This window comes from Ochotona curzoniae, unplaced genomic scaffold, assembly GCF_017591425.1.
Source record: "Ochotona curzoniae isolate NIBS_2020 unplaced genomic scaffold, NIBS_Ocur_1.0 contig_2688, whole genome shotgun sequence".
Taxonomy (NCBI): Eukaryota; Metazoa; Chordata; class Mammalia; order Lagomorpha; family Ochotonidae; genus Ochotona; species Ochotona curzoniae.
The window spans coordinates 296,751-309,203 of NW_024465553.1; the positions used below are offsets into that span (position 1 = coordinate 296,751).

The 12,453-nt window shown below is 62.4% G+C and overlaps 1 protein-coding gene across 3 annotated transcripts in view; it reads right to left on the minus strand.

Moving 5' to 3' along the window:
* Window positions 1–470: 470 nt before the first annotated feature.
* Window positions 471–12,453, minus strand: part of PACS2 (phosphofurin acidic cluster sorting protein 2) — a 29,250-nt gene continuing 17,267 nt past the window's right edge. For 2 of the 3 annotated variants that reach the window (XM_040974960.1, XM_040974958.1), the window contains 16 exons: window positions 12,250–12,407; window positions 10,819–10,909; window positions 10,576–10,650; window positions 10,201–10,343; window positions 9,288–9,420; window positions 8,966–9,070; window positions 8,642–8,748; window positions 7,665–7,819; window positions 7,318–7,428; window positions 7,067–7,175; window positions 4,682–4,724; window positions 4,163–4,205; window positions 3,806–3,941; window positions 2,909–3,129; window positions 2,560–2,673; window positions 471–2,078 (listed from right to left, as the gene is read on the minus strand). In XM_040974960.1, the coding sequence (XP_040830894.1) occupies window positions 1,960–2,078; window positions 2,560–2,673; window positions 2,909–3,129; window positions 3,806–3,941; window positions 4,163–4,205; window positions 4,682–4,724; window positions 7,067–7,175; window positions 7,318–7,428; window positions 7,665–7,819; window positions 8,642–8,748; window positions 8,966–9,070; window positions 9,288–9,420; window positions 10,201–10,343; window positions 10,576–10,650; window positions 10,819–10,909; window positions 12,250–12,407 (1,863 nt within the window). In that variant the 3' untranslated portion in view covers window positions 471–1,959. Of the gene's footprint in view, window positions 2,079–2,559; window positions 2,674–2,908; window positions 3,130–3,805; window positions 3,942–4,162; window positions 4,206–4,681; window positions 4,725–6,629; window positions 6,663–7,066; window positions 7,176–7,317; window positions 7,429–7,664; window positions 7,820–8,641; window positions 8,749–8,965; window positions 9,077–9,281; window positions 9,421–10,200; window positions 10,344–10,575; window positions 10,651–10,818; window positions 10,910–12,249; window positions 12,408–12,453 lie in introns of all 3 variants that reach the window. The other variant, XM_040974959.1, reaches the window with a different exon arrangement.

Consider the following 12,453-nt stretch of genomic DNA (forward strand, 5'->3'; position numbering starts at 1 on the left):
GTAGGGGGAGGGGGAGGCTCCCAGGATCAAACCTTGAGGAAAAAAGGGCCCCAGTGTCCCAAACTGGGGGACAGTGTCCCAGACTGAAACAGCCACCAGCCCTCTTTGCCCTCCTGCCCCAAGCCCAGGGGCTAGCCGCCAGCCCCGATAACTTACCTCCACCTTCCGCAGGAACCTGAGGCCCGCCCCAGCTGCTTCCTCGAACCCCTCCCTGCGCTCAGGAACCGCCGCCTGAGGGCAGGGGTGGGAGCGCGCGCGCGGGGCGCTGCGGGGCGCACCAGACAGATGCTGCGGAGGGCGAGCCGCGCAGGGATGCTCCGCCCACCGACTCCGCCTCCAGCCGTCATTGCACCTGCTCGGGCCTCCACCTGCGCACCACCTACCGACCGTCTGCAGGGGCCTTTAGCGACTGTGCAGGCCTGAGTTATGACTTCTCGCCAGGCCCCCACCAAGAACCACAGAGAACGAGATTCCGGGAGTGCCCCACCGGGTTTATTAGTGTAGCGTCAGCACCGTAAAGTAGTCCATGTGGTCACATTCATAACAGATTAGTCTGTTCCCCCAAAACTATTTACATTAATCCTGTATTCCATTAAAACACACACACACACACACACACGCTAGCCACACTCACACCCCAGACACCAGGGTGCACATCAGGCCTGCAGGTCTGGGCTCAGGGAAGCCTGGCCAAGGTCAGGGGTCACTGCTGGCTACTGGGCAGTGAGAGCTCACCCAGGAGCCTGGCTCGGAGGCCCAGTGGCAAGGGGACCAACACAGATGAAGCTGGACAGGCCCAGTGGCTGGGGGAGAGGGAGGTGTGGCAGGTAGCAGTGGTGGCTAAGCCCTGGCAACTTCCTCACTTGCACCCGGTTCTGTCAGTCACCCTGTTGGCTCACAGCTGCCGCGTGAGGTAGGCAGAGTGCTGTGGGCAGTCCAGCTCGGGGGACCAGCACAGGGTTCCCAATGTGCTCCTTCTGTGACCTGATTCCCCAGAACAGTGCAGAAGCAAGGGATGGGGGCCCAGTGTCCACTGCCTATACCTCAATCCTCCAGGGAGCACCCAGCTTGCTGGTCTCAGGTCGTGGAGGGCATTTTGTTAACTGAGGAAGGGGCTCTGCTCAGGGGCCTTGCCAGGTCACGACTGTCCCAGGCAGCCAGCACTCGCAATGCAGAAGAGCCAGCTAGTAGGTGCCAGGGAGGGTGGGGCCTGCACTGCTGTCTTCCGACCCCAGCCCCCACGGTGGGAGGTGGGCTTGTGGGGACGAGATCCAGGAGGTATGTGTGAGAGATGGGAACAGTTTGAGTGCTATGTGGGAAGGCAGAGGGGGTCCCAGCTCTGCCCCAAGCAGCCTGGAGGCTCTGTCCGCACTGCCCTAGCTGTACCTGCAGTTGCAGCCCATGTGTCCTGTGCACACACGCACGCATGCACACACACACACCCCTGGTCATGGGCCCAAACCCACTCAAGAGTCCATGGCTGGCCCTGGAGGGTCCCTGCTGGAGGGAGTGAGGGTAGGCGCCAGTGGGCACAGCTGGCTCCTCACTGCTCCCCAGGTTGGATTCTGGGACTTGCCTGGTGCAGCGTGTCCAAGTGCGGCAGGCTGGGGATGGCCGGAAGGCGGTAGGGGCGGGGAGCTCCTGGGGGAAAGTATGGTCCAGACCACGGGTACCCCACGGTCAGCGTGTTTGGCAGCCACGTTAGAGCAGGTGTCCAAAAGCATTAGAAACTGCAGTTCCTGCAGGACCTGCACCGCCTAGCTGAATTTATTGGGAATTGCAGCGGCCACACCCTTGACCTCGCCTCTGGCCCAGGAGCCTCATCTGTCCTAGGCTAAAAAAGCGGACATAGGCTCAGCTCTTGTGGAAGGCCAGAGCATGCCTCCCCTGCCTGGCTGACTGAGGACAACCCCAGGGGTCTGTCTGGGCTTCCGGGGTGGGGCTAGCAGGTGGGTGGGGCTAGAAGGGGGCCTTGGAGTGTCCAAAGATGCAGATGGGGAAGTGCTTCACGTGGGAGGACCACTGGGCAGCCAGCTGGAAAAACTTGACATCGGTGCACTCTACGCCGTCGATGAGCACTGCGGAAAGGGGCAACTGACCACCAGCCGGGGGCCTGACACCCCTTGGGACACGGGGGGGGGGGGGGGAGAGGGCTGCAGGAGCTTGGTCCCCGGTCCTGACTTCTTGCCTGCTGCTCCCCCAACCTGGACACACACTACTCATTCCCAGGCGTCGGGTGTCAGCTGCCCTCTGCTGAAGCCTGAACCAACACGAGAGGACTGCTGTGCCCCTGGTCACCTGAGGAAGCTCACAAAGGGAGCTCTGGGGCCAGCCTCAGCTATGGCTACAGCAGGGGTTATAAACCACACCTAAAACCCGCTGGCTGTGAAGCCCTTGTCATCAGATGGGCAGAGCCTGCAAGAAGGGACACGCACCTCATAGCCAACACAATGGCCTTGGTTGGCCCCGGCCTCGCCCCCAAGTACCTGGTCCCCACACAGCCCCTGAGCACCCCTGGCCCCGCCCCCTGAGCACCCGGGGCCAGCTCCCAGTGCTCACCCCGCAGCATATTCTGCTGGTGCTTGGCTGTGCAAATGAGCCGGCTGATGCCCTCAATGCACTGGCTCTTGGACTCCAAGTCTTTGTCCTTTGTCTTCTTAGGCAAGAACATCACTGGGAAGGAAAGGGCATGGTTGCGTTTGCTCTCAGGCCAGATTTGGGGTGGGATAGCCACTGCACCCCAAACCTTCAGCCCGGGGCAAGGCAGCCACTGCACCCCAACCCCTCAGCCCGGGGCAGGGCAACCACAGCCCCTTTCCCCAGCTCCTGGGATGCCAAGTGCCCTGCTGTAGCACACAGGGCCAGGTCTGTCCTGCTGTCCTCACAGTTGCCACAGGCTGCCCCTCACCCTTCTTGTTCTTCTCCTTGGTGACCACAGTCATGGACATAGTGGGCGTGGCTGCGGCCTCCCCGCTGCTGGGCAGCCTGCTGACCTGCAGGGACCGGAAGGTGCACTTGAGCGTGCTTTTGGCGGAAGGCAGGTCCTTAGCGTCTCTCTTCCTGTCTGCGGGCTGGGCTGCTGTCCAGTAGTCCACCTGCAGCCCCATCAGCTCGGCGCCGAGGCCCTGGCTGGGAGAGCAGAAGCTGGTCGCCTTGTGGGCACCTCTGGGGCCTCCAAAGCCTATCCTGGCCTGTGGTCAGGAGTGGGGATTGGGACATGCGGTCCTGCCAGCAGCCCCCATGCAGCTACTGGTGCCCACTTGGTCCCCCAGCTGCCCTTCTGAGCCTGGAGGGCCTAGAGCAAAGGATGCTGGGCACACAACTGGCATGAGCAGTAGCCACAGAAGCCCAGAGCCTGGGCGGGAGCAACCAGCACCCAGCACTGCTTGCAAAGCCTGGCTCTGGCGCCTTTGGCCTCCCTTTTGATGTGAAAGGCAGAGCTAACAGAGGTCTCCTAGTGGTTGCCCCATGCCCTCATGCTGTGGCCAGGTCATGGTCAGCAGCCAGGAGCTCCACCCAGGTCTTCCATGTGGGTGCCACTCAAGTCCTTAGGCACTGCCAGCTGCCTCCTGGGGTACCTACACCTGGCAGCGAGTGACCATGAGAGGCCACAGCTCAGGCACAGGCACTGGGACAGGCACACAGGTGTCCATCATAGGCCCCAGCCTCAGGCTGAGAGGTGGCCTGGTGCAACGACCCCTGCCATGCCTCCTGGTCAATGTCCGCCAGTGATGCTCGCTGAGGTGCCTTGGCTTGCCCTGTCCTTCGGCAGGTGGACAGCCGGAGTGGGTGGAACATTGTTTACCTGGAAGATGACAGGCCCCCGCTCACCGACGGAGAGGAGGGGGGTGTTGGGGAGGCTTCCTTGGCAGCAGGAGAGGTGGACGGCGGGGTTGAGGACAGGACGCCGGAGCCCGAGGGGGCTGCATCATCTGAGTCGCCTGTGGGGGCCATGGCGCGCTGGTAAGCCCACCTGCTGGTGGCTCTACCCTGGATACCAGGGGTCCAGGGGTGGGGGAGCCCGTTCCTCGGACTGGCCGCCACACTGGGCCATCACTCATGGGCCCTAGGGCTGGGTCGGTCTCCTTGACTTGAGGGATAGGGCCCTCTGTCCCCGAGTGCCATCCTCGCACCCTTGACAGGGTCAGGGTTACAGGGTTACCTGAGGTGGCGGAGGACGGCTCTACTATGCCAACCTTCACGACCTAGAAGGCAACAGGACACTGGCTGTGGCCACAGGTGTGCTGGCCCACCCCACTGCCCAGGCTCAGCCTTAGGTCCAGCTCCGTGATGCCTGTGGGATCGCAGAGCCCTGCTGGCGTGAAGCGAGCCAAGTACGAGCACCGGTCGTGGCCCCAGGGAGCTCTCCCTCCCCAAGGGGTGCAGCATAGAAACCTTGGCCCTGTGGGTCTCAGCAGACAGCTAGGCCTGAGGGAGGCCACTTGGCAGGGTCATGTGGGCAGGGACCAATAGGGAGAGGGGCAACCCCCAGGGACCCCGCCCATCGCCAGCTGTCAAGGACCTGGCTCCTCGCATCCACAGCATGAGGCTCCTTTCTTGGCACCATCAGATACCCCTCGTGGACAGGGCAGCCAGCAGAACTGCAAAGCCATGGCCCAGGGTCCCACAGGGCATTGCACATTTTAGGAGTGTCACCTGTAGGCAACTGCCCAGTACTTACCCCAACAAAGGGAATGAACTTTTGAGAGGACTCTTCATCTGGGCTAGGAGCAGAAAGAACATGTTTAGGGCGTCTGTGGGGTGGGGCCACCCAGCTCGGGCCACAGCACCCAAGGTGGGCACAGCGCTCTCAGGACCCAAGAAGCAGTCCAGCCCAGCCTCAGCCCACACTCAGGTCCCCTGCAATGGGGCTGGGAGGGCTGTGGGTGGAGAGGAAGGGCCGCAGTCAGGCCCCTCACACCTGCCTGCTGCCCACAGCCCCACTGCCTTCCCGCTGTGTGTGCAGCTGGGAGCCCGAGGCCTTGTCAGCAATGGCAGGTTCGGCCAGAGCACGCCAGCTTCCTCTGAGCAGCTTTTCACCATGGTGCTGCAGTGGACACAGGCAGTGCCAGGGTCTTAGTGCCCAATGAATGGCAGCAGGGGCCTGGGCTGCACTTGGCTCTTATCTAATCTGCTGTAAGAGCTGCCCACGGTCATCACAGAGGACCTTGGAAGCCCCAGGGTGACACATAAAATGAAAATGTGTACGTGGTCCTTAGCCAGTCACATGGCCCTGTGGGTCATCAGGCGCCTTCCTGCCACAGGGCGTGGGTCACAGAGCAGGGTCTCCTGCCGGCCCCGGGCCCGGCTTTTAAGACAGGACCCCCACTGTGACCTGGGAAGCTTCCCTCCAGCCTCCCCGCTCCATCTCCTTCACAGTCTGCAGTCAGAAAGCCAGCCCTGCCCCCAGGTCAGTGTCCCCCACACCCCAGCCCAGAGCAGGAAGGGCAGGCTCATGCCAGTGTGCTTATAGGCGCCATGAGCAGCTTCGCAAGGGATAGCCCAGGGTGCACAGCTGGGGCCGGCCTGCATGAGCCCCCAGGGTCCGCATCCTCTTCAAGGATCCCTGCCTGGAGACAGAAGCGAGTCTTTCCTCCTCCTAGGCCCACCTGGCCACTGCCCAGCCTCCATGGCCACGGCACTGGGCCGGAATGAGGTAATGCCACAGCACGGAGCCGCGGCTAGGACTGGAAGCCAAGCTGAAGCCGGGCCATGCAGACGACACCCAGCACTGGACACAGCAACAGGGGTGACACCGGCTGGGCACAGAGGCAGGACTCCGGCTCCTGCAGGGTCACACACCATGGCATGGCAGTGTAGGCTATGGGGAGCTGCTGGGACCAGCGAACCCTGCATACCAACACAGGCGGACTGGGCGGGGCCAACCCACGGTAGGAGGATGCCCGATCTTTAGGGCACGGGTGCCCTACTGGGGGGATAGCATGTTTCCTGTGGCAGCAATACTTGGGCCTTCAGGCCCCGCTCCCCCACCCCCACCCCAGAGATGCCGGTGTCACCACTGTAACACAGCGAGGGCATGGGGCCAGGGTCTCGAAGGAAGCTGCTCAGACGAGAAGCTATAGCCGGCCCCGCAGGCAGTGCATGCTGTAGGCTCCGGTGCCTCGGATGGTGGCAGGGAGGACTGCAGCTCGTCTTGCTGGGCCCACAAGGACTTGTTTAGCAGGCCCTGGGTCCCTCAGGGACAGCAGAGAGGAACTGCAGGGTGGGTTATCCCTGCAGTTGGACATTTCCTCCGGTCTGGGGTCCCTGGGTAGAGGCCATGTACACCTGTTAGCTGTGGGCACCAGGCTCCAGAAGGACACTGTCCTCAGGGCAATGGGCAGCTCATGGTATGGCTACCAAGCACTGTGGTCCCCTTCAGCCTCCTACCCTTGTCCCAGAGTCCCCTGCAGGAAACCCGACCATAGTCACTCCGTTCTTGGGAGTGGAAAGGTGGTCACTGTGAAGGGCCAGGCCTGGGGTGCCCTCTGTCAGGGAGCTCCAGCTCTGCCTGGCCTGTGGGCAGCTGAGAGGCAGCTATGGGCAGTGGGGCACCTGCTAAACAAGCCCTGCAGACCAGCTGGGGGTGGATGGGGGGGGGGGGGCGGGCGCAGGCTCAGGAGCCGTACCTCAGGGCAAAGTCAAAATGAAAGTGCTTTTTCCTTTCCAGGGAGCCGAGAGAGAAGAGAGACTGTGTCAGATGCAATGGGGACAGTGGCCTGAGGCTGCAGAGGTGGCCCAGGGCTCCAGGCCCTGCCCCTGTGTTCTCCCCATGGCCCAGGCAGCCTGTCCCTAAGTCAGGGACAAGGCAGCAAGCATGTGGTTAGAACGGCAGCCCCTGCAGAGGTGCTGCCACACCTCTCCAAGGCTTTGGGTCAGGGAACATGGGCGGTTGTCATGGATACGCCAGCGGTCGTCACAGACACGTGGGTGGTTGCCACAGACACGCCAGTGGTCATGATGGGTACACGAGTGGTCATGCTCACTTTTCACCTCAAGACCTGAGCACGCACAAAGCTCTGCCTCTTGTCCCTTGCCCCCTGCCCGGCCCAGTCCATGCCAGTACCTCTTCTGCTTGTAGGTCAGCATGGCCTCCGCGATGGGCAGCTGGTGGGCGCAGTTGGCCCCAGAGATGTACTGCGTAATGCGCGACACGATGTCTGGAGTGTCCTGCACTGCAAGAGGAGGTGGCCACAGCGCTCGGGCCTGCCGTTCAGGCCCTGGGGACCACCTGGTGCCGCCTTGTACCGGCCCCACGCACCCCCAGCTCTGGCTCAGATGGCAGAGGGAGCCCTTTGGCAGGGAGGGGGACCTCACCAGCACCCTGGGCCTCCAGCTTGCTGAACAGGTCCCTCCAGGCCAGGTCCTGGAAGAAGTTGTTGTAGCGGTGGTCAACAGAGCCTAGGTACCTGGCCACAGGGTGGGAGCCTGCAAGCAAAGAAACCCATCACCATGTGTCCAAGGGGCTCCCCGCTCCTGGGGGCTCCCCCAGCCAGGGCCTGCACAGCCCCTGGAGGGAGATGGGACCGAGCCCTGCATGCTGGACCAGTGGCTGGAGCATCAGTTCCCAGGTAGACCCATCCACAGGCCCAGGCCAGGGCAACAATGACATCACCCTGGGTCACCACCCATCCATTCCATGGCAGCTTCCTCACGGGTCTCACCCAGGGGGATGACCAGAAAACGCATGTAGCCCAGCCAGTCGGGCGTCTTATGGGTCAGCTGTTCCACGAAGAGTCGCAGGACAGCGCTGAGGTAGTGCTGCGCGCCCGCCACTGCAATCTTGACAGGCGTCGGGGGCTGTGAGTTGCAGTTGCAGCTGGACCGGCAGGTGGGGGGGGGAACAGCCTCAGGGGGCTGCACTGTACCCAACCCCACTCCATCCTACCCCTCCACAGGAGCCCCTGGGCAGTGATGAAACCAGGCTGTGGGGGAAGGGTTACGGGGAGCAGACCAAGACTGTGGGGGCCCACAGGACGGGGACAGGCAGACCCAGGCTGTGAGCAACAGGTTATAGGGAACAGGCTCTAAGGGACAGGCTGTGAAGGACAGGTTAGAGGGACAGGCTGTGAGGGACAGGCTGTGAAGGACAGGTTAGGGGGACAGGCTGTGAGGGACAGGTTAGAGGGACAGGCTGTGAGGGACAGGTTAGGGGGACAGGCTGTGAGGGACAGGTTAGGGGGACAGGCTGTGAGGGATAGGTTAGGGGGACAGGCTGTGAGGGACAGGCTGTGAGGGACAGGTTAGGGGGACAGGCTGTGAGGGACAGGCTGGGGGGGACAGGCTGTGAAGGACAGGTTAGAGGGACAGGCTGTGAGGGACAGGCTGGGGGGGACAGGCTGTGAAGGACAGGTTAGAGGGACAGGCTGTGAGGGACAGGTTAGGGGGACAGGCTGTGAAGGACAGGCTCGGGGGGGGGACAGGCATTTGGGAACAGGCTAGGGGGATAGGCTGTGAGGGACAGGTTAGGGGGACAGGCTGTAAAAAACAGGCTAGGGGGACAGGCTGTTGGGGACAGGCAGTGGGGGAACAGACAGTGTGGGACAGGCTGTGAGGGACAGGCTGTTGGGGACAGGCTAGAGGGAGCAGGCCTGGATTGGGGGACCTACAGGGCAGGGCACAGTCAGGCCCAGGCACTCACTATCGCTGGATCCGCGAGACGATGGTGCTGAAGGCAGCCTGCACGTCTGCGGCAGAACAGGTGCACACCACGGGCAGCGTGTGCCTCCGCAGCACGTCCGACAGGAACTAGGCACAGCGCACATCCGGGACCCTCAGCATGCAGCCTCAGACCTTGGGTGCGTCCGGCTCCAGCGTGGGGCCCCAGCAGTGCCTGCCGATGCCACCCCACGAGGTGGTATGGGGAGTGGTGGCGTCTCCTCACCCCCACATCTCTGTGGACCCCAACGAGAGGCCCTGGGCTTCTGCGTGTATGTGGAAAAGCCTCACTCTTGCCCATCCCTACCTGCCCCTGCCAGTCGGAGGTGTTGACCAGGATGATGTTCTCCGGGAGCTGGTCGTCAGATACTAGAATATGGTTCAGCTGGTCATACACAGTCTTCCTGGGGATCTGATGGGGAGGACACACACCTGCCAAATAGGCCCTGTAGAGGAAGCCTGGCCAGCGGGGCGTGGGGGAAAGCTGGCCACCCCCATGCCTGCAGGGAGAAAGGGTCTGACCTGGTGACCTGTGCCTGTCCCTGCAGGGAGGGCTGACCTGGTGACCTGTCTCTGTCCTTGTACTTGGGACCCTGCCCTGCCCTGGGAGACCGTCTCAGTCCCTGCACCTGCAGCTGGCTCCGCGTGTCTGGGCAGCGTTCACTGTCCAAGCTGTTGGCCCGCTCGCTCTGTGGCCGTGCTGGCTGTCGCTCCTTCAATGACGTGCTCCTGCCCCGGCGGCCTGTGTGTTTCACTTCCGACCTACGGAGACCGGGACAGATTGGAAAGGACGCAGCAGCCCAGGTGGCCAGGGAGGACCTTGCTCTCAGCTCAGCTCCTCCAAGGGCAGCGTGGGGCACTGTGGGTCCTAGGTGGGCTTGGTACCCCTTTTATCCTGGATCAGAGACACAGCCAGTATTGGGTGCCCTCAGCTGATGCCAGCACTCAGGCCCACTACTTCCAGCCTCATCTTGTCACTGGCTGTGGTCCCTGTCGCTGGCTGTGTCGTCCGTTGCTGGGCTGTGTCGTCCCTGTCGCTGGCTGTGTCGTGCCCATCACTGGCTGTATCGTCCCTGTTGCTGGGTTGTGTCGTCTCTGTCGCTGGCTGTGTCGTCCCCGTCACTGGCTGTGTTGTCCCTGTCGCTGGCTGTGTTGTGCCCATTGCTGGCTGTGTCGTCCCTGTTGCTGGGCTGTGTTGTCCCGGTCGCTGGCTGTGGTCCCTGTCGCTGGGCTGTGTTGTCCCCGTCACTGGCTATAGTCCCTGTCGCTGGGCTGTGTCGTCCCCATCGCTGGCTGTGGTCCCTGTTGCTGGGCTGTCATCTCCCAGGCCCTGTCACTGGGTTCTGCTCTCATTTTGGCCATGGGCTTTCAGAGTGGGTACCGCCTTGCCTCATTGGTCCTGAAGGCCAAGCTGAAGCAATGCTGAGTCTAAATATAACTCAAGGATGGAGCCTGGGTACTGCAGGTGACACTGACCCACAGCTACCAGGATGAGCCCCAACCCTGCAGCTCTTTAGGAGGGACACCGCCGGTCCTGCCCACCTGGTGGAGGGGATGACGAGTGACTCGGTCTTGGTGATCCTCCCGGAGGGTGGCAGCTTCTCCGTGAACACATCTAGGGTTGGCGTCTCGGGCTCGGGGCTGTGCTCTGTCTGCCCCGGCTGCTCCCGAGGGTCTGGCATGCCCTGCCAGCCAAGAGGGGATGTGAGCACAGATGCCTGCTGTCCTCAGGGGCCCACTGACCCCAGCCTCTGACCAGGGCCCTGAGCCCAGCTGCCACAGGAGACCAGCATGACCTGCTGGAACCTGCCCAGCATGGGCTCAGGTGAGGGCTGCTTGCTTTCAAGGGCTGTGGGGTCAGAGGCACCTGCACTGGGCTACCCCGTAAAGGCCTGCAGGTAAGGGCAGGTCACTTACAAGAGCCGTGGGGTCAGGGACACCTTCACTGGGTTGCTTGCCTCCTGGGGAGCAGCTCTTCTCAGGCACGTCAACCTGGGGTGTGTGACAGGACTCAGGCCCAGCCAGCGAGAGCTAGAGCCCGCAGGAGCTGGTCAAGGGCCGGGGTGGGAATTTTGAGGTCTCCACCACGCACGCTGCTTGGGGCATGTGTGCTGGGAACTCCCCAGACATGCCCAGGCTCAAGCTGTGGGTACCACTCACCGGGCTGGGGGGCTCCTTGTGACTCCTGCCACTGTGGATGCTGCCCACCTCGGTCTGCGAGCTGGAGTGTGACATGCCCTCAAAGTACGGCCTGGCCGGGGAAGGGACACTGTGTGCAAGGCCCTCCCCTGAGGCCACATCCCCAGCTGCCCGCCAGCTCCTGGGGAGTGAGTGCCTCCACATTGACTACGTTCACCTCATTTCAGGGACAGAGATGGGGAAGGAGGGATGGCCTTAGGGTGAGACAGTGAGAGCAAGACACACACAGAGAGAGGAGAGATGGGGGGCAAGGAGCAGGGGAGAGCTCACTGCCTGGACGCCCACAGCGGCTGGGCTGAGTGAGGCTGCAGCTGGGCTTCCCATGTGAGTGCTGGCGGGGCTTTAAGCACAGGAGCCACCACCTGCCACCTCCTGGGTGAGTGTGGCAGATCAGATCAGAAGGTGAAGCTGGGACATGGATGTGACACACTGCTGCCCGACACTGGCTTGGCCCTTGAGCTCTTGCCAGAGGACCATCACAGAGGTCTGAGCGTACAGCGGCACAGCAGGTTCAGCCACAGTTGGATACCCACACTCAGCACCAGCTCTAGTCCTGGCTGCCAGGTTCTGATCCAACTTCCCACTAACACATCCCAGAAACAGCAGGATATGGCTCAAGAGCTAGGGGCCCTGGCACCCTCATGGGTGATCTAACAGAGCTCCTGGCTCCGGCTCCTGGCTCTGGCTTGCGCAGCACTGGCCATTGGGGGCCTGTGGAATGAACTAGTGGATGGCAGAGTGTGCCAAGCCATCATCTGTCCCTCAGGGGGCTGTGGAGGCAGAGGTAGACTCAGTTCTCCCCACCTGAGTTCATTCGACTTTTCCTCCCCGCTTAGGCTGCTGCCGCTGGACCTCCCTGAGCCAGACCCCAAGTGCTAGGTGGAGCTGGGGTCTCCCCTGGCACAGCGCCATGAGACTGGGACTAAGCCTTGGCTCTGCCTGCTCCTCAGCATCCCCCATACATGTTCATCTGTTTGTTGCATCCTTGGGAAGGGGCCCTGTGACTAAATGCAGCCACAGCCCTCCCAACCTGAGCTATTGCCTTGGCAGGACTGGTGCCATCTACCTCCACGTCCCCTGCAGATGCCAGGCAGAATTTTCTGGAAGGCAGATGGGCCCCTGGGGCTATGCCACTGACCACTGCAGGACCCACCACCCTCCACAGATTTTGCAGACCTGGCTGGCCCTCCCCACACTCAGCATGACCTCCCCCCAACGCACCTGCCTGGCTGTTTACCATTGACCCCTAAGGGACCAGTGGCCACAGGTCACCTCTGCCTGCTGCACCTAGGGCCAGATGCTCCAACCTGGTTCCCACGTGGCCCCACCTGAGGGAGCAGTGGCCACAGGTCACCTCTGCCTGCTATACCCAGGGCTCCCATATGGCCCCACCTGAGCTTTGGCTTGGGGGTGCTAAGGACACTGTCATCATCCTCCATGTCGGGGCCACTGTCGCTGGGGTTCTCCATGTCCAGTGTGTCATACAGAAGGTCCAAGTCTTCCTCCCCCTCGGGGACATGTTCTGTGGGGTCCTGCTCAGAGTCCAGGACCTGTGGGGACGCCAGGTATAGTAAGGTACCACTCCCAAGGCTGCCT